Consider the following 21,916-nt stretch of genomic DNA (forward strand, 5'->3'; position numbering starts at 1 on the left):
TTGTGTATATAACAGATATCCCAGGATGCTTTGTAACTTGATGATGTAAGGCAAGCCATTTAGTGGTAACTTCCATGTTGCCTCTAGATGGTGACACTTGAATTTTTATTTCTACTACTGCAGCAATATATAATTTATTCTATCGTACCCTCTATCCAGTTATCATTATACACTATTAAACATAGATCACGCACCATATAAACACTGCGGACAAATCCCACCCAATGTACCCTGAGGCAGCTGAACTTGACGCTTGCTTGTACTGACACACGTTCAACTCTAGGTGGCGGCCGACTCTATGTGACCGCGTGTAACAAATGGTCTGATTCAGCAGTGATTGACTCCTTTGTGTCATGTGACTGTTGACTGTCCGAAGGTCGGCAGTATTGACGGTCCGGTGCCGTGCACACAGGTATGTACGGTTACCTAGTGCTGGTCGGATCTGGGTGAGCTGCTTCGGGCATACACAGATATGAAGCAGTGGTCACCTAGGAATAAACTCGTACTTGTATTCTTTCTTGAAGGGATCCTATAGCCGCATATCATTATGGGTAGAATTAAAGAGTGCATGTAGTGCAATCTAGAGTGTCTGTGGCTGCAGGGTGGGGGATGGGGATACGATTTATGAATACTGTGACTCCCGTTCGTTTTAGTAATGTCTGTATTCTATTTCTAACATCACACAACCTATGCATTGATTTCCTGTTGCTTGTACAGTAGCAACATAGTCTGCAGCGCTGTACAGAGATTGCCATTACTCATCAGCAAGGAAACCGTGCCGACCATGTGGCATAATGTGAATGCAATCCACGCGTTTTCTTGGGACATGTTGCGGTTATTTCATTGTGGTTTTTTTTTGCATTGTGTTCAATGGGGTAAAAGTCTCCGCATAAATGAGGTCATGCACATGGTACTACTGCATAGAATTGGTTCTAAGAATATCTGGAGCTTCTTCATAGGCTTCTATTACACCAGCGTATTTGTAAATGTCCATAATACTGATCGGTAACGCGGACGTATGATATTGCATCGGTATTACAGATCCATGATGCTGATGGGCTGTCTTCTAGGGAGACCATTGAATGACATAAAGCCCCTTTAAAAAACGGATTCATATTTTATATGGCCATGTGAATAGCCTCATTGATTAACATTAGCTCCGTGTTACGTCTGTAAAAAAACAGATGGATTATGAATGTAAAAGAGCCTTAGGCCTTATTCACGTGTCCGTTTTGCATGCGTAAAAACACAGCGTTTTTCTTGCGTTGGCGTTTCGAGTGACATCCGTGTGCATCTGCGTTTTTTTTTATGCGCGTATGTCATGCTTTTTTTATGTCGGCAAAAAAAACCCAGAAGGACGTGTTTTTTTTGTTTTTTTTACCTAATTTCTTTTGCAACCGGTGCGTGAAAAAGACGGACCGCACACAGATGTCGTCCATGTGCCGTCACCTTTTTTCATGCACCCATTGACTTCAATGGGCTGCGTGGTGCGCAAAAACGCACCAAAATAGGACATGCAGTGAGTTTCATGCAACGGACACGCTGTGTGAAAAACAATGCATGTTTGAATAGCCCCATTGAATTTCATAGGTCCATGTGGTGTCCGTGAAAAAAACAGACGGCACACGGACGTGAAATACGCTTGTGTGAATAAGGCCTAAAAGTGACATTGCCACAAACTAGTGGCTTCATCTCCCGCCCAAATTTCAATCCGTGACTGGAGATGCAGTGCTATAGACAGGACGATCAGACCGCTCTTTACGTTTACAAATAAGTACGGTTGTTGTTAGACATTTAGGGTATGTTCACACTGAGTTTTTTTGCAGGCAGAAAAATCTGCCTCAAAATTCCTTTAGGAATTTTAAAGCAGATTTTGACCTGCCTGCACTCTCTTGGCCGTGTATTTTTTTGTGACGTCTTTCGGCTGCGGCCATTGAGCGCCACGGGCAGAAAAAAAAGCAGTGAAAACCGCTTTCTCTGCCTCTCATTGATGTCAATGGGAGGCAGAGACGGAAACGCCTGAAGATCATCTCGCTTTTTCTCCCGTGAGCGTAAAGAAACGCTCGCGGGAAATAAACGCCTCCGCCTCCCATTGAAATCAATCGGATGCGATTCCGGACGTTTTTGGCACGGTTTCCGTGTCAAAAACAGCGGCAAAAAACTCTATGTGAACTGGGCGTTAGGTTGTAAAATGACCAGCTGGGAAAATGTGAGGTTTTTAATATTTTCTGTTCATGTCAATGTTTTGCATTGTAATTGCTGATTCATAGCGTTAATTCCTTTCAGGTATGATGGGTCGCTTAGATGGAAAAGTCATTTTGCTGTCAGCAGCAGCACAGGGAATTGGACAGGCGGCTGCCATTGTAAGTCTGCCAGTCATGGTTTGGTTTCTCACCCTGTTGGTTTAATAATATCCGTTCCCTACGATTATTGAATTAAAGTGTGGGTTCACCTTTTGGTTTAAATCTCAAATATTTTAGGACACTTCATAAATAACAATGTTCTAAGGGCCTGTTCACATCAGCGTCAGGCTTCTGTTCATCGGTTCCGTTCGGCCTCTCCGTTGGAGGAACCGATGAACGGAAAGCCAAACGGAAACCATAGCTTCTGTTTGCATTACCATTGATTTCAATGGTAATTCTTCCGTTGCAGTTTGTTTCCGTTCCATAAAGTGTCTAGTTTTTTTCACGGAAACAATAGCATAGTCGACTGCACTATTGTTTCCGCAAAAAAAACCTGAAACGTTACAGAACGGAAACAAACTGCAACGGAAGCGTTACCATTAAAACTAATAATAATGCAAATGAAATCTATGGTTTCCATTTGGCTTTCTGTTCAATGGTTTCTCCGACGGAAAGGTCGACGCAGATGTGAACCCGGCCTAATTTATTCTTACGATAAAAATTTTTGAAGCTTGCAGGAGTACAGGGAATTCAAAGTCGCTGCTGGTGGACTGGATGGAAAACCATGGGGAATTTGTATTGTTCTTGTTTTAGAAGTATTTAACACTTGGGGTATGTTCACACGCAAACTCAAAAACGTCTGAAAATACGGAGCTGTTTTCAAGAGAAAACAGCTCCTGATTTTCAGACGTTTTTTTAGCAACTCGCGATTTTCGCTGCGTTTTTTACGGCCGTTTTTGTAGTTGTTTTTCAATATTCAATGAAAAAAGGCTCCTAAAACGTCTCAAGAAGTGACATGCACTTCTTTTTGCGTCCGTTTTTTTACGCGCCCGTTGGCTGCTTCCAATTTTTCGGCCGTTTACGGCCCGAAAGACGTCCGAAAATAAGCCCTGTGAACATACCCTAAAAACACTGCGATCGTTGGTGATTGCAATGTTAACAAAGGGAGAAGGCTCCTTTTTTGTTTACTCACTGTGAACCCTCGCAACGCAATCACCAGGGTCCATTCTTTTGTCAATACCTGTGAGGGTTAAGTCCCCCAATGAAAACGGTGAAAAAAACAAAACACTCATATATATATATATATATATATATATATATATATATATATATATATATATATATAATATAGATTATAAACTAAACCTCACAAGACCGTAGGCCACATATACATATTTGGGATTCCGATAACCATAAGACCCCTTACAAAGATGAACTGTGTAAAACTAATGCACCCCCAAAGTTGTGCTAAAAAAAATGGATACAGTCACACCCGAGCCCTGGAGCGTGAGGGACCCAAAAGGTCCCTCTTTTCCATAGGAGGAAATCAGTACTATAAATGATGAATGATATTTGGGGGGCCTGTTACAGATTTTTCATCGGGGCCCAGAAGATTCAAGCACTCAACGAGTGCTATGAAGTATTTTTCAGTAGTGCAACTAGAGTACAAGTCTTTTGAGTGTAACTGTGGGGGGCTACCGTATTAGTTCTGTTAGCGATATAATTTTTTCTGTGTTTATAGGCGTTTGCTAAAGAAGGAGCAAAGGTGATTGCAACAGACATCAATGAAGAGAAGTTGAAATCTCTGGAATCGTTCAAAGGTAGTTTCCTCCATCTGGTTATTTCTTAACGGAGTATTACTACCACAAATCAATGTCATAACATTTTTCCAAATGTACAAAATGCTGGGAGGTCATATGAAATTTGCTTGTGTCTGCTTCGGAAGTCTATTTGCACAGTCTTCTTTGATGACGATACGACCCTTCGTCATGTGACCGACCCCGCTGTACTCCTTGTACAAGCAGGAGCATTAGTACAGCTGTTACATAGAGTACGACGGGGCCAGTCACTTGACGAGGAGTTGTATCTTCATCAAAGACGACTGGTAACTAGACTATAATCTCAGTATCTGCACGATTGGGGACTGGAAAGTATATTAGCGAGTGTACTCACATACTGCAGTGAGTACACTGATAAGAATTTTTGATTCTCACATAACCACTTTAACGGTAAACTGCAGATGAGCCCAGCAGCAAGTGATCAATTCTCCTGCAGTGCCACCTCAGGGAAAATTAAGCATTATACGTTTCTAATCTAAATCGGTGGTCTGATTGTGTAATGCAAAGATGTGCTGGCTCCTCGAGACCATGAAATGCTATTGTCTAATAGATGTGGGTCCTGAAATGGGGATCCCCTCTATAACTCAGAATTCCCTAATCGGGAACAACCCTTTAAAGTGTAACTAAACTTTTAAAAACTTTTCACATGTCATAGAGACATGTCAGAAGTTTTAAATGGTGCGGGTCCGAGCACTGAGAACCCCACCGATTGCTAAAACTAAACAGCTGTGCCGCTTCGGTTTTTAGCTGCTTTTTTCAGCTTTCCTTGGAAGCGGTGGACGGGCTCAATAGACAGTCTATGAGCCCGTACACTGCTTTCTCGGCATTCTGAGGAAAGCTGATCAAAACCGCAGCCGCACAGCACTCATCTGAGCGCTACTACCGCTTCGTTTTAGTGGTCGGTGGGGGTTTCAGTGCTCGTGCCCTCACCAATCAAATCTTCTGATATGTAAAAAGTTTTTTTTTAAAGTTTAGTTACACTTTAAAGATGCAGTTGCAAGTCCTATAGGAGTTACTCCTCAGCCGCTCGGCCCTGACTGATACTTTACCCACAAAAGAAAAAAGTTAAAAAAAATTTCAGTCAACCGGAAAACCTCCTGAAGCTGCCCAATGATTAAACATAATAAAAATTGTATTATACTTGCTTTAAAATACTCCTCCGTTCCCTCACTGGCCTTTGTGGATCCCAGCGATTGCAGCGTTCTCATCTTGATTCAGTGGCGTGTTGTCTATAAATACATCATGTTACTGTGGTGGACGATTTCTGTTTTCTATAGTAACGTAAAGTCCCATGGGAAAACGACTTTGTCATGGCCAACAAATCTGTACATGGTATTGAAGTATAAAATTACAAATTATTGGGGGGAGTTTATTAACTTTTGTAGTTGCAGTTTGTGTCAAAAGTTCCGACTTTTGTGCCGTTTCTATCACTTGCAGTGATTTTCATCGAAGGGGCGAGGCCAAACACAGACCAAAACATTTACTATAATTTACGGCACAAATTGGCGTTATAGCGGAAATCTTTACTCTTAAATTTCGATCAGTGGGGCATGGACACTAAGATGCGAGAAATTTATTAAGAGGTGTGCGCCTTTTTAGAAAATGTCGCATCTTGCTCTTACATGTGTTTTCATGTGTGATTGAGTAAAAAATTTTTTTCGTTCTCCATACCAAGCAAAAAACATAGGAATAAGAAGCTAACCTGTATGACTTGAATCACTAAATATGATTTGTATACAATTACTCCAGGTATTCAGACAAGAGTATTAGATGTGACTAAGAAGGAGCAGATTGAAAAACTTTGTCTGGAAATTGATAGAATTGATGTTCTCTTTAATGTTGCTGGGTAAGTAAATTGGAACCACCGTACAGTTTATCCAACGTCCTTTAGTAAGCATACGCTGTAAAGTATACGAGCCAGTTATGATGACGCCGTTTATTCCAATGCCTCTCAGATTCCCACGTGTGAAGGTTGTGCTTATAACCGAGAAACAGAGGAGAGAGCCTCACAGTAAGGCCAGGTTCACATGAGTCCAAAACGTCAGTTTTTCACGTCCGACTTGCACCCGTGCGGGTCCCATTTTCATGGATCCCCATAGATTTGAGTCTATCGAGGGATCCGTGACAGTGGAAGAAAATAGGACGTGTTCTATTTTTCAACTGACCCTTTACACTGTCCGTTGAAACAACGGCCATGTGAACGGCCCCATTGAAATACATGCGTCCGTGTGACGGCCATTGTTTTAATGACCATCACACGGACGTATATTACAGTCATCGGAATACGGCCTAACACAGAGTGTGACTGATTTACAGCCAATTTTCTGAGGAGAAAAGTGTTGGTGAACAACATTATGCTGTATATGCAGACACCGTATCCCCAAAACCATGCACAGTGCCAAAAAATACAATGCATGTTACTGTAGTTTTTAGTCTTACAACACTCAGGGTAAAACGGATACCCAGTGTTAAGCTTGTATACATATATAGCGGTCTCGGAGCCACTACAAACACACTGATCACAATCCTATAAGGGAAAGAAACAACCCTTTCCCTTATAGCATTGTATTCAATGTGTTTGTAGTGGCTCCGGAACTATATATGTATACACGTGTGTCATTCGATTAACAGATATTGATTAGTCTCATGGTAGCCTTTTCGCTTGCTCTGTTCTTATTACACCGTGTTAAGCTTAGTGCAGGGGTTGGTACATGACACAGGGATTTCTCTTTGGTGTTCTTTGAATCCCTAAGCCATGCGCAGTACCCTCAGGCCCTGCGCTAGGCATAACACAGATATGTATTATGCCTGGAGTGGTTCCTTAACCGTTTTGCTGTGAAGGCAATTTTTACACTTTTGACATTATTAATTAAAATTAGAAAAAATATATATAGATATATAATACCCCCATACCCATATATTTTATGAAAGCAGTCACCTGGCACATTGTAAAAATGTCAGCCAGCACTTATGGGCGCCTTTATGCATGAAAGATTAAGGGCTTGTCCACAAGTAACGGATTTGCTGCGTATTTTTCATCCGGAATTGCGGACGGAAAATACGCAGCAGAATGCAGTAGCAGCAAATTGAGTGTGAATGAGCAAATGTCAGTGGGGTCACTGGAAGGCTGTTCAGGGGATAGATGACAGTGACAGGCTCGGATCTTTCTTCCTGCTGTCACTTGCAGCTTCCCCCCCCCTCCCTTACACAGACACGAAACCAGGAAGTAAAACTTTTCACCCCCCCCCCCCCCCAAATATCGCTGCTAGAACTTCAAGCCCGGGATCATGGAAAGCTAAGATTCTGGGTTGTAATATAATAGTAAAATCTAAAATAATCTTTTCTTCTAGTCGCGGCAAGTGTTCAAAGTCATGACATATGCCGTACACTTATTTAAACAAAATTAGTGGGTGAGAATCTATCTGCCAATGTCACTGCTGCCCTGCACAACAAAGACGGTTCACATCATCAGCAGAATCCTTTATATATGGGCTGTACGGACGTTTCTTTTCTTCTTGGAGCACAGGTGGTTATTAAAGCATGCATTACTTTCTGTCATAGGAGAGGACATCATAGGATAGAACGTAGGTCAGGCTATAATAATGAGCTGCGCTCCAGGAAAGAAATATATACAGTGCATGGCCAAAGTATTCCCTGTTTTCTTGCATTTCCACCTTAGATTTTAATGATTTTTTTTTTGGGGGGGGGGGGGGGTGTACCATTTGATTTACAGGACATGTCTACCACTTTGAAGGTGCAAAATATTTTTTACTGTCACACAAACAATTATTAAGACAAAAAACAGGGAACTTTACTGTGCATGAGTATTTACCCCCTGATGGTCAATACTTTGTGTATCCGCCTTTTGCTACAATTACAGATACAAGTCTCGTGGTCTCTATCAATTTAGCACATCTAGACACTGGGATTTTCTCCATTCTTCCAGGCAAAACTCCTCCAAATTAGATGCGTTGTGTTGGTGTACAGCAGTCTTCAAAGTCATGCCGCAGATTCTCAATTGGATTTAGAGCTTTGACTAGGTCATTACAAGATATTCAAAGAGAATGTGTCGCTAGAAATTTTTTTTTTTTTCAGTTAAACAATTAGTATTTGAGTGATTACACATTATTTTAATTTTTTCACAAGTAAGGAAATATTATAAATTAGATTCTAATTTATAACATTTCCATGTGCTGGCCACTAGAGGGAGCAGTTCCCAAAATTGCAGCATGGTCACTGTGGTAAAGCAACCTCATTGATTTATGCTGCAAATTTGGGGTAGACACACTCCTCTAGTGTCCTCACACAATCCCCCCCCCCCTCCCTTCTGGCTAGTGCCAGGAGAAGGAAGGGTTTGAATTAGGAGGATTAGATACAGGGCTAGATACTAGATATTAGGAGGATTAGATACAGGGCTCAGCAGACAGTATAAGGGGGGATTCACACGAGCGTGTATTCGGTCCGTGCGGGCCGCGTGGTTTTCACGCGGCACGCATGGACCAATACAAGTCTATGGGGCAGTACAGACAGTCCGTGCTCTTTGCGCAGCGTTTGTCTGCTGCGCAAAAAGCGCGACAGGTTAATAACTCTGCGTATTTCGCGCATAACGCACCCATTGAAGTCAATGGGTGCGTGAAAACCACGCAGGTTGCACAGAAGCACTTCCGTGCGAACCGACTGAAACAGCGCACAAGCTGTCAAAAGGATGAATGTAAACAGAAAAGCACCACGTGCTTTTCTGTTTCCGACCATCCAAACGGAGTGTCTTTGCGATGAGCGAAGCCGGACAAGCGAACCGAACTTCACCGGGTTCGGCCGAACACGTTTTGGCCGAACCCGGCAAAAAAATTATCGGTACGTGACGTCAGGAGATAGTCACTGTCCATGGTGCTGAAAGGGTTAAACTGTTTCAGCACCATGGACAGTGACTTCCGATCCCAATATACATGAACCTGTAGAAAAAAAACGAAGTTCTGACTTACCGCTAACTCCCGGCTTCTTCCTCCAGTCTAACCTCCCGGGATGACAATTCAGTCCAAGTGACAGCTCCAGCCAATCACAGGCCAAGCACAGGCTGCAGCGGTCACATGGACTGGCGCGTCATCCAGGGAGGTGGGGCCCGATGTCGAGAGACGCGTCACCAAGGCAACGGCCGGGAAGTTCTCGGTAAGTACGAATTTTTTCTTTTTTTTCAACAGGTTTTTCGATAGGATGTGTTCGGCATTCACTGTCGAGGGTGCTGAAAGAGTTAGCTCTTTCAGCACCTTGGACAGTGACGGCCGTCGACTAGCCTCATCTCTATGATGGCGGCTGCGCGAAAATCACGCAGCCGCGCATCAGACACGGATGACACACGCAGCTTTCAAATGGTTTTTGCGCGCGCAAAACGCAGCGTTGTTTGCGCGCGCAAAAACGCAACGTTCGTCTGTATCTCCCCTAACACGAACATAATACACACATCACATACACAAACATAAATCACCTGCTCCTGCCGCCGCCACCTCCGCTGGTCTACGCTCCTATTCCTTGCGCCTTCGCTTCGTTGAACATATTGTCGGAAACCGCTGCCGGAAGTCGTCATCTTACTGTCCGGCAGCGGCTTCTGGTCCACATGAAAATGGCGCCGGATTTCGCTCTGCGAACGAGCTTCGTTTTGGTCTGTGTGGGAGCGGCGCATGCACCGTTCCCACTCAGACGGCGTACGCTTCTGAGAATGGAACGGCTCCTGTTCGCATTCTCTATGGGGATGTATGTGCCGTATAGCATCTCTGTATGTGTTGTTAATCGACACATACAGAGATGGAAAAAAAATGGCAGCCTCCATAGAGAAGTAAAAGTTTTGAATACAGTAAAAAGTAGAAAGTCACAACACTAATAAATAAATTTTTTGTTTATATTTTATTAAAAGCAATATAATTTAAAAAAAAAACTTTAGCAGTATGTTTAGGGTCATTGTCATGCTGGAAGGTGAACCCCTGTCCCAGTCTCAAATCTCTGGCAGTCTGAACTGGTTTTCCTCAAGAATTACCCTGTATTTACTGCTCTCCATATTTCCTTCAGTCCTGATCAGTTTTCCAGTCCCTTTTGATGAAAAGCACCCCCGCAGCATGATGCTGCCACCGCCATGCTGCACTGTGGGAATGATGTTCTTGCGGTGATGGGAAGTGTTGGGTTTGCGCCACACATAGCATTTCCCTTGATGGACAAAAAATAGCATTTTAGCATTCCATGTGTTTGGGGCGTCTGCCACATGCTGTTCAGTGAGCTCAAAATCAGTTTTTTATGTTTTTCTTAAATTGGATTTAATTGTCATATTGGAATATTCAAAGTTTGGGATATTTTTTATATTTTATAACCTTACCCTGCTCTATACATTTTCACAACTTGGTCTCTGATCTGTTTGGAGAGCTCCTTGATCTTCATGTTGCTTGTTTGGTGGTGATGTAGACTCCGGATCCTTTCAGAACAGGTGTATTTATGATCAGATCATGTGACCAGTCATGTGACACTTTGCACACAGGGCGACCTTATTCAACTAATTATGTGACTTCTGAAGTTAATTGTTTTGACCAGACCTTATTTAGTGGTTACATAGCAACGGGGGTGATTACATATGCACCAACTTTTCAGTATTTATTTTTCAAATTCCACTGTAACAATTTGTGAGGTACATTACATAAAATCAAATGTAAAATCCACTTTAAGGCCCCGTTCACACATAGTTTTTTTGCAGGCAGAAAAATCTGCCTCAAAATTCCTTCAGGATTTTGACCTGCCTGCACACTTAGCCACGTTTTTCACTGCATTTTTTTGGCCATTGAGCCCGCTAAAATGCATTCTCTGCCTCCCATTGATTTTAATGGGTGGTCGGAGACGGAAACGTCCGAAGAAATGGCATGTCGCTTTTTTTGTTTCTGCTCACGGGAAAAAACCGCCTCCACTTCCCATTGAATTTAAAGAGAGACATTTTCAGCCGTTTTTTGGCGCAGTTTCTGCGTCAAAAAGAGCGCCAAAACACTCTGTGTGAACAGGGCCTAATTCTAGGTAATGCAACAAAAAAGGAAAAACACCGAAGGGGTAAATATTTTCACAAGGCTATGTATGTATGTATGTATGTATGTATGTATGTATGTATGTATGTATGTATGTGTGTTTCGATATATACACCGTTCAGCCTATAACATTATATCTGCTCGGGGACTCCAGTGATCGGAAACCCCTGAAGTCACTGTCCATATATGGACAGTGACGTCGGCAGCAGTACTGTAGTACCCGAGCAGAGCATCAGCTGATGCTCCGCTCGGGAACTTCAGCTATAGGAAACCCCTGAAGTGAGGACACAGAAAATTTTGGCCTTAAGTTCTGTAAGCTGCGAGGTGGGATTGGACTATTTTTTTTCCATCTCATCCCGCAGATGCTCAATCGGATTGATATGGGGAATTTGGTGTCCAAGTCAATACCTTGAGCTCTTTGTCAAGTTCTTCAAGCCATTTCTGAACAATTTTTGCAATGTGACAGGGCGCATTATCCTGCTGAAAGAGGCCAGTGCCATTAGGGAATACTGTTACCATGAAGGGATTACTTCATCTACAACAATGTTTATGCAGGTGATACTTGTCAAAGTAACATCCACATGATTGGTAGGTCCCAAGGTTTCCCAGCATAGCATTGCACAGAGCATCGTACTCGCTCCCAGCTGGTCTTCTTCCCATAGTGCATCTTGATGCCATATCTTCCCCAGGCCAACTTCTTGCATTGCTCCGTGGTCCAGTTCTGATGCTTTCATGCCCATTTTAGGTGCTTTCGGCAGTAGATAGGGGTCATCATGGGCACTCTGGCTAGTCTGCGGCTTTGCAGCTACAAATGGAGTAAGCTGCGATGCACTGTGTATTCTGACAACTTTCTATCATAACCAGCAATAACTTTTTCATAAATTTGTGCTACAGTAGCTCTTCTGTGGGCTCGGACCTGAAGGGCTAGCCTTTGCTCACCACGTGCATCAGTTAGCCTTAGGCGCCCATGGCGCCAGTTCACTGGTTGTCCTTCCTTGGACCGCCTTTGGTACATACAAACCTCTGCATGCAGGGGAACACTCCACAAAACCTGCCTTGTTGTGATACTCTGGTCCAGTCGCTAAAGCCACCACAATTTGACTCTTGTCAAAGTCGATCATGTCTTTACGCTTGTCGCTTTCTTTCTTTAATTTTTCTGCTTCCATGGGTGTGTTCATGAGGCATATGTTTACGGCAGAAAAATATCAGGCTGATTTCAAGAGAAAACAGCCTCTAAATCCAGGAGTTTTCAGAACTGATTTTCAAAGCATATTTGATTTTTGCAAGGGTTTTTTAAGTGTATTTCCAAGCGTACTTTGAGGTCTATTTTTGAAGCATTTATTTTGTAATGTCAATGGAAAATCAGCTTGTAAAATGTTTCAAGAAGTTACATGTCAGTTCTTTTTTACAAAGCATATTTTTACAAGGTGTTTTACTCCTTGTTTGAACTGCACAGTGTATTTCCAATTAAAATCAACGGGAAGCTGTATGCAGGCGTATTTCAAGTTCATTTCAGAGCGTAATACAAATGTATTATGCTCTGAAATACGCCTGAAAATAAGCCGTGTGAACATGACCTAACACCAACTTCAAGAACTGACTGTACAAATGCTACCTAATGTAGGCCACCCCTTGACAGGTGTCATTGTGACGAGATAATCAATGTTATACACTTCATCTGTCAGTGTTTTTAATGTTATGGATGTACACAGTACATTTGGAAAGTCTTCAGACCCTTTTCACTTTTTCCACACTTTGTGTTAGGGCTGGGCAATTAATAGATGTCCTCTTGCGAATTTTGGTTTTATCAATTATTTTCTCCCGGTTTAAACTGTATCTGCATCTTCAGGACGCAGATACAGTTGAATCCAATGGTAGAGCAGGGAACCGTAAGGTCCCTGCTCTACCATTCACTATGTATCGCTGGACACGAGGCAGTGACCTCATCGCACCGAACTGCACAAACCAGAGGAGCAGAGGGATCTCCTCCACTCGTCATTGGAACAGGGTTAGGTGAGTGTAATGGCAGGGGGTAGGGAGACGGACAAGTGAGCCCTAATCTACCCGCCACTCTGTCCCTGCCTACTTGCAACGACCCGCCCTAGGCGACGGGGTACAACTGGGCGGCGGTCCCTGCGCTCAGTAAGTGCACGACAAACATACAAAGGAACTGTAATGACCAGGGGGTAGGGAAACGGACAAGTGGGCCCTAATCTACCCGCCACTCTGTCCCTGCCTACTTGCAACGACCCGCCCTAGGCGACGGGGTACAACTGGGCGGCGGTCCCTGCACTCAGTAAGTGCACGACAAACACGACAAACATACAAGGGAATACAAGCAAGGGAAAGGGGCAGTTGCCCACGGCAACACCGTGAGCAACCAGAGTGGTGAACGAGCCGAGTCAAGCCAGGAGTGTGCGAGGTACCAAACGAAGAGCAGAAGAGTAGTCAGTAAGCCAGGGTCAGTATGGAGCAGGAACAAAATAGAAGGAGCTGTAGCTGGGCCAGGAAACCACACGAAAAAGAATAACAAGCAAGGAGGAACAGGAAATGCAGGTATAAATAGACAGAGGGCGGGAGCTAGCTGAGTCTGGCCAGGCTGCGATAGGCTCTCCCACTCCTAAGCCTGCCAGCCTGAGTGGTGGAAGCTGGAGTCAGTCTCAGGGATGTAGATTCAGGTGCTGACTGATTAATTAAGGGAGTTAACCCCGAAGCTGTGCCTGGCAGATCCTTTACAGGAACACAAGCAAGGAAATGGGGCCGTTGCCCACGGCAACACCGTGAGCAACCAGAGTGGTGAACGAGCCGAGTCAAGCCAGGAGTGTGCGAGGTACAAAACGAAAAGCAGAAGAGTAGTCGGTAAGCCAGGGTCTGTATGGAGCAGGATCAAAAATAGCAGGAGCTGTAGCTGGGCCAGGAAACCACAAGGAAAGAATCACAAGCACCGAGGGACAGGAAGTGCAGGCTTAAATAGACCGAGGGCGGGAGCTAGCTGAGTCTGGCCAGGTTACGATAGGCTCTCCCACTCCTAAGCCTGCCATCCTGAATGGTGGAAGCAGGAGTCAGTCTCAGGGATGTATTCTCAGGTGCTGACTGATTAGTTCTGGGAGTTAACCCCGAAGCTGTGCCTGGCAGATCCTTTACAGTGAGTATGTATATTTATTTTTATCGGGCATTCTACTGTGTGGGGTGCAGCTATGGGGCAGTTATGAAGGCATTATACTGTGTGAGGGCAGCTATAGAGGCATTATACTGCGTGGAAGTCAGTTATGGGGGCATTATACGGTGTGGAGGACTGTTACGGGGGGCATCCTACTGTGTGGGGGTAGTTATGGTGGCATTATCCTGTGTGGGGGCATCTATGGGACATTATACTGTGTGGAGGGCAACTATAGGGGCATTATACTGTGTGGAGACAGTTATTGGAACATTATAATGTGTGGGGAAAGCTATGGGGCATTATACTGTATGGGGAGCACTATGGGGCAATATACTGTTTGGGCCAGTGTCAGGGGGTATATTATATACAGTAGTATACAGCAGGCTCCGGGGATAAATATTAATTCAGTGGCGTAGCATTGCAAATAGGGGGCGTGGCATGCAAAAAGGGGTGAGACCTAAATAATCGTTCACTAATTGTAATCGAGGTTACATGTTTATTTAATCGTGATTTTGATTTGTCATAATTGCCCAGCCCTACTTTCTTTTTATGTTGAGGCCTTGTGCTAAAATAAAAAGGTTTTCCCCCATCATTCTTCACGCTATACCCCATAATTACATAGGGAAAACTGAATTTTTGACATTTTTGAAAATTTATTAAAAATGAAAAACACAAATTTTGCATGGACATAAGTATTCCGACCCTTTGCTATGACACTTGAAATTTAGCTCTGGGGGCCTCCCGTTCTTCTAGATCGATCATCTTTGAAATGTGTCTACACTTTGATTGGAGTCCACCTGTGGTAAATTCATTTGATTGGACAGGATTTGGAAAGACACGCCCCTGTCTATATAAGATCTCACAGCTGACCATGCATATCAGAGCAAAAACCAAGCCATGAGGAGGAAAGAACTGCCTGTAGAGCTGAAAGACAGGATTGTGTGGAGGTATAGATCTAGTGAAGGGTATTAAAAAAAAAATCTTCGGCACGGAAAATACCCAAGAGCACAGTGGCCTCCATAATTCTTAAATGGAAGAAGTTTGAAACAATGCTCATCACCTGCCCAATACTATCCCTACAGTGAAGCATAGTGGTGGCAGCGTCCTGCTGTGGGGGTGTTTTTCAGCGGCTGGGACAGGGAGACTGGTCAGGGTTGGGGGAAAGATGAATAAAACAAAATGCAGAGATTATTAATGAAAACCTGATCCAGAGTGCTGTGGACCTCAGAATGGGCCGAAGGTTCATCTTCCAACAAGACAAAGACCCTAAGAACACAGCTGAGACAACACAGGAGTGGCTTAGGGACAACTCTGTGAATGTCCTTAAAGAGACTCTGTCACCACATTATAAGTGCCCTATCTCCTGTATAAGGAGATCGGCGCTGTAATGTAGGTGACAGTAATGCTTCTTATTTAAAAAAACGATCTTTTTTCACAACGTTAGGAGCGATTTTGGTTTATGCTAATGAGCTTTCTTAATGCCCAAGTGGGAGTACTTTTACTTTCGACCAAGTGGGCGTTGTACAGAGGAGTGCATGACGCTGACCAATCGGCATCATGCACTCCTCTCCATTCATTTACACTGCACTAGCGATATAGTTATATCGCTATGTGCAGCCTCATACACAAACCCTAACATTACTACAGTGTCCTGATAATGAATACACATGACCATCCAGCCTGGACGTCATGTGTACTCAGAATCCTGACACTTCTGACTTTTTGTGTGAGATTCCGGCAAGTGAAACCAAATCTCGCGAGATCACGGAGGTAAACGAGATTTCGTATCCGTTGCTGGAATCTCACAGAAAAGATTCAGAAGTGTCAGGATTCTGAGTACACATGACGTCCTGGCTGGATGGTCATGTGTATTCATTATCAGGACACTGTAGTAATGTTAGGGCTTGTGTATGAGGCTGCACATAGTGATATATCTATATCGCTAGTGCAGTGTAAATGAATGGAGAGGAGTGCATGATGCCGATTGGTCAGCGTCATGCACTCCTCTGTACAACGCCCACTTGGTCGAAAGTAAAAGTACGCCCACTTGGGCATTAAGAAAGCTCATTAGCATAAACCAAAATCGCTCCTAACGTTGTGAAAAAAGATCGTTTTTTTAAATAAAAAGCATTACTGTCACCTACATTACAGCGCCCATCTCCTTATATAGGAGACAGGGCACTTATAATGTGGTGACAGAGCCTCTTTAATTGGCCCAGCCAGAGCCCTGACTTAAACCCAATCGAACATCTCTGGAGAGACCTGGAAATGGCTCTTCACCGACGGACCATCCAACCTGACAGAGCTTAAGAGGATCTGCAGAGAAGAATGGCAGAAAACACTCAAATCCAGGTGGCATCGTACCCAAAAAGACTGGAGGCTGGTATCGCTGCCAAAGGTGCTTCAACTAAGTAAAGGGTCTGAAGACTTCTGTCAATGCAATATTTTTGTTTTTCCTTTTCAATAAATTCGCAAAGATTAATAACATTCTGTTTCCACTTTGTCATTATGGGGTATTGAGTGCAGAATGATGGGGGGAAAAAAATTAAAAAATTTTTAATTTTAGCACAAGGCCTCAACATAACAAAATGTGAAAAAATTGAAAGGGTCTAAAGACTTTCCGAATGCATTGTATGTTTATCCTGCAAATGCTGTGAGTGGACTATGTAGTAAAAATGCTTATAAGATAAAAAGTAGTGCAGGGCAGCAGCCTGGCTTAGCAGTGGAGAGAGACTTGACAGCACTGTATTGATCCACGTGGTCCTACTGCTATACTCTGTCTGAAAGTTACGTGGGGGCTGGTTGTATGCCCACCCACAAATAAGGAAACACAAAGGAGCCACAACAAAGAGGGATGGAGGGGCAAACGGGTCAGAGTGAGTAATTTCTGTAACTGCTATAAATTTGTGTGATATGATGACTAATAAACGTGTCGCGTTGTGCTCTTCTGTGGTACAGTAAAACATAGACGTATTGGTGTATTAATCACTTTATCCTAAAACTTGTTCATTTTACACTGTTATGTTAAAGCTTTGTTCACCATGGATCCATATTGGATTGTGATGAGGCGGATTGGGACTTCACCATGAATGTCAATGTGCGGAGCATGTATCTCATGATCAAAACATTTCTGCCAAAAGTAAGTGTGCATTGTTCCCATTATTCCACGAAGTGCAAAATGTATGGTTCTCTCTATTAACCCCTTAATGGTGGAAGCCATTTATTACCCTGGTTCTGCTGCTTTGAGAAATATCCCATATCTAATGTGATCCTTGACTGAAACACAGGCCTCAGAAATGAAGGAGCACCTTGTTGATTTTGAGGCCTATTTTTTATTGGAATGATTCTCAGGTTTGCAGTCCCAGAGATGCGTGCGTGCGTGCGACAGCACTCGATACGTTTCAAGTGAATATTGGGCCTTTCTCAAGCAATTCAATCGTTTGATTAACACCTTAAGGACCCAGCCTTTTTGGACCTTAATGACCAGGCCAGATTTTTCAAGTCTGGTATGTCTGACTTTGTCATAGAATAACTTTGTAATAGTTTTGCATATCCAAGTAATTCTGACATTGTTTTTCATCACGTTGGACTTTATTTAGGTGGTAAAAGAAGACTGATACGATTTGCGTAAACTAATAAAATACAGAAATTGATAACATTTTGTAAAAGTTTAAATTTTTCCCTAATTTGAACTGCAATATGTCACATATGTACATATATACTATACAATGTTTTTTTTTAAAAAAAATATATATATTTCCATCTCTTCACTCTATTTTGGCAGAACTTTTGAAAAAATACATTTTTGAGCAATTTAGGAGACTTCAAAATCTATAAAATCATTAATAAATTTGTAAGTACATTTGGTTTTCCTGCACTAAGACAAGTTTTCACAGGCTCATAGGTGTCATAATGATGGAAACCCCCCACAAATGACTCCATTTTGAAAACTACACCCTTAAGGTATTCATTAAGGGTTGTTGTAAGTATTTTGACCCACAGTTTTTTTGTAAGAAATCATGCAAAGCAGATGAAAAAAAATAAAATGTCACTTTTTTCACAAATGTGTCAATTTCAAGATAGATTTCTTTGTTATGCCTTATTTACACGAACGTGTGCGTTTTGCGCGTGTAATAACGCTGCGCTTTGCGCGCGTTGCAGTTCCGTGTGTCATCAGTGTTTGGTGCGTGTCTGCGTTATTTTTGCGCGTATGTCACACGGTTTTGAGGTTGACTTCAATGGGTGCGTGATGCGCAAAAAATGCTCAAGTATAGGACATGCAGTGAGTTTCACGCAACGGACACACGCTGCGTGAAAAACACGAAATGTCTGAATGGTCCCATTGACTTGCATAGGTCCGTGCAATGTGCGTGATTTTCACGCGCGTATCACGGACGTGAATTACGCTCGTCTGAATTAGCCCTAAAGCAAACATGAAAATGAAGAAACAAACCGCAAAATCTATCGCCCTGTTTCTCCTGTCTTCAAAAATACCCCCATTGTGGCCCTAATGCGCTACCTGGACACATGTCAGGGCCCCAAATGAAGGGAGCACCCGATTTGGTTTTCAGGACACACATTTTGCTAAAAAATGTTTTAGGCCCCACTCTACATTTGGAGAGGCATTGAGCTACCAGAACGATAGAAACTCCCCATAAATGACCCCATTTAGAAAACTAGACCCCATAAGGTATTTATCTTGGTGTGTAGTGAGTATTTAGACCCTGCATTTTTGAAGAGAATTTCTGCAAAGCAATTGTGAAAAATTAGAATTTGCTTTTTTTTCACAAATGTGTCACTTTAATTAAAAAAAATGTGTGCAAAGTAAACTGAGGAAATGCACCCCACATTTTATTGCGCTGATACTTCTGTGCGAAAAAAACCCTCCAATGACTAATCTGCTGTCTCAATACACGACAGGTTTTCATTGCAACATTCTAGCTTGAATCATTTACAGGCACCATTTCATGTCTCTTTGAGGGTCTAGGGCAAAAGAAAAATAACTCGAAGAATTGATAAAACCAACAACCCCCAAGATATTCATCTAGGGGTATAATGCGAATTTTAATTTTCATTGGACTTTTGCTGAAATCCAAATTATAAGTGGTCAATATGGTAATGAGAAATGGGGTGTAAAATTAAGTAGAGAATAAATCAGAAAATAAAGTAATAGAAATGTCTGAAGGGACAAAACGAGAGTACAAATAACATAAAAAATTGAATAATCTAGTGACGAATGGTATATGTGGAAACATTCGTGCATACAGAGGCCTGGTTTGTCACACTGGTAGCCTGTGTCTCTTCTTGTTTCATTTTTTAAACACCCGACTTCTCTTTTGGGGACATCTCTTATTAGCAGTTGGGGGCACTTGGGATGGAAAATGCAGTCCTGGAATTACTCTGCTGGCCTTGCTTGAGGTTGTAGCCATAGTCTTCCCACCCTGGTCTCCAAAAAAAAAAAAAAAAGCATGACCTTTTCCTGGTAGTTCAGGTAAGGTCCCTGGTTTCCTGCTTTCCTGTAAATAGTGAATGAAATCTACAGTGCCATTTGCACAAGATGGATGGCCAATTTTTTATACCAGACCCTGGACTTTCTAACTGCGCTATAGGGCTGTAGCATTTGGTCGGCAAGGTCCACCCCTTCCATATGCTTATTGTACTGCTGTATGCAGAGCGGTTTAGTAATGGTGGCATTCGTCCCTCGCACAGAAACGGGGCTTCTTTCATCATTCTTTTTTTTTATCCCTGTATTTAACGATCATTATGTCCTCATGACAAAGAGCCAGCGACTTTGAAAGGCCTTTCTTTTTGCGTCTAATTGTGCCGCAAGCCACCGTTTTTTTTTTTTTCAAATACTATTTTAAACAGGGGAACACTTGTATACAAATTGTCAGTAAGTGGTACCCCTTGTCTAATAGTGGGTAAATTAGGTCCCAAACTATTCGCCCACTTATATTGAACATGGGGGGGCATTCAGGAGGGTTCATTTGGGTATCCTTTCCCTCATATACCCTAAAACGGTGGCTTTCGCAGATTTTATAGACTTTCATGCCGTATCTGGCTCTCTTGCTGGGTGGTAGATACTGCTGGAATTTTAATCTCCCCTTGAATAGAACCATGGATTCGTCAACAGCAAGATTCATTTCTGGGATATATGCCTCTGCAAATCAGTGAGCAAGTGACCGCAATGCAGAGGAAGTAGAGGTTGTATGAGCCATGCGGCCCCTTCAAAACAGCTGATCGATGGGGGTCCTGACCTATCTGCTCCAGCAGACCGTAATATTAAAATTAACGTACTCTTTGTCCGCAGCGGAGGACCTGACTCCATCCATCGTCGTGACGTCCTGATGCAATGAGACGTCAGGACCTCCACTGCGCTCCGGAACGAGAAGGCAAAGTTGAATGACATTTACTATAGAAACGGGCCCGTATTTTTTATTGCATAGACCACAATTACATTATTTACGGTGCCCTGTCGCAGATGCGCCTACTGCGACCCCTATAGTTATGCCACTGAAGGGCGGATATGACGGGTGCTTCTACACTGCGTATTCCTCCTGTGTAAACTCAGTCTATTCTGATTGCATTATTTGGAAATAAAAAGTGGAAATATCCCATATATAATGCGGTATTGGTATGTATTTATGCACACAATACCTTTAAACATTACCTTGCAAAGATATTCTGGCAGAAATACATAAGCTCGCAACCCACGTCAAGTGTCCTCATTGTCTTGCGAGTCCCTAACTAATAACTCAAAACAGGAACAACTAACTAGCTAACAAAACAAACCATCCAGAACCAAGACCGAAATGACAACTGCCCACAACCAACTATCTACCACCGTGGATTGCAACCATCTGCCAAGGAACCTCCCCAGCAGAGGACACAAAGTAGTCTGCATAGAATTTCCGCGTCAACAGTCCAGCTGCTCCGGGTCTTCCATGCAGGGATGATAGAATTTGGAGGTAAATGGTCCAGGTCAATGTCAAGCGCAGAGTCCTGAATCCTACAGAAATCGTGGAGAATGACACAGCTTGAATAACCAGCATCACGTTCTGTGGATCCATTTGGAGAGGCCTCTGGAATACCCGCCATTTGCTGCTCAGAATCCCGAAGGCACACTCCACATACCGTCTCGCTCGGGTGAGGCGGTAATTAAAAATGTGCCTTCGGCCATCCAGATCACGCCGGGGGAATGGCCGCATCATATCGGGGAAAGTCCAAAACATTCATCAGCCATGATGACAAATGTTTTGATTCAGGAATGGCGAACTGGTTGGACAGAAGCCGTTCGCCCGTTCTGGAAGCCCTGAAGATGCCAGCATCCGAAGAGCTCCCATAGGCCGCCATATCAACAATCACAAACCGGTAGTCGCTGTCAGCCATGGCCAACAGCACTACCGAGAAAAACTGTTATTGTAATATAGCGAGCCTGAGTGAGGCGGCTTCTTCACACGAATGTGTTTCCCATCCAGCGTGCCAACACAGTTGGGAAACTGTGCAGATGTGTAGATGCCCTCAGCAATTCAAAGCCAGTATTGTGCTTTGGGCTCTGGCATCACCGATGCTCTGACGCTCCCAGATGGCTTTGTAGGTCAGATGGATTATCTGAGAAATTGTTGATGAGCCAAGCAGAAACTCAAAATGCAGGGATGCAATTACGTATAGTTACATATAGTT

General features: G+C 43.1%; 1 protein-coding gene across 1 annotated transcript in view; it reads left to right on the forward strand.

Moving 5' to 3' along the window:
• Positions 1–306: 306 nt before the first annotated feature.
• Positions 307–21,916, forward strand: part of BDH2 (3-hydroxybutyrate dehydrogenase 2) — a 50,890-nt gene continuing 29,280 nt past the window's right edge. The window contains 5 exon segments of the mRNA XM_075849758.1: positions 307–412; positions 2,287–2,363; positions 3,925–4,003; positions 5,771–5,867; positions 17,264–17,372. Coding sequence (XP_075705873.1) covers positions 2,289–2,363; positions 3,925–4,003; positions 5,771–5,867; positions 17,264–17,372 — 360 coding nt within the window. The 5' untranslated portion in view covers positions 307–412; positions 2,287–2,288.

Source organism: Rhinoderma darwinii, chromosome 1 (genome assembly GCF_050947455.1).
Source record: "Rhinoderma darwinii isolate aRhiDar2 chromosome 1, aRhiDar2.hap1, whole genome shotgun sequence".
Lineage (NCBI taxonomy): Eukaryota > Metazoa > Chordata > Amphibia > Anura > Rhinodermatidae > Rhinoderma > Rhinoderma darwinii.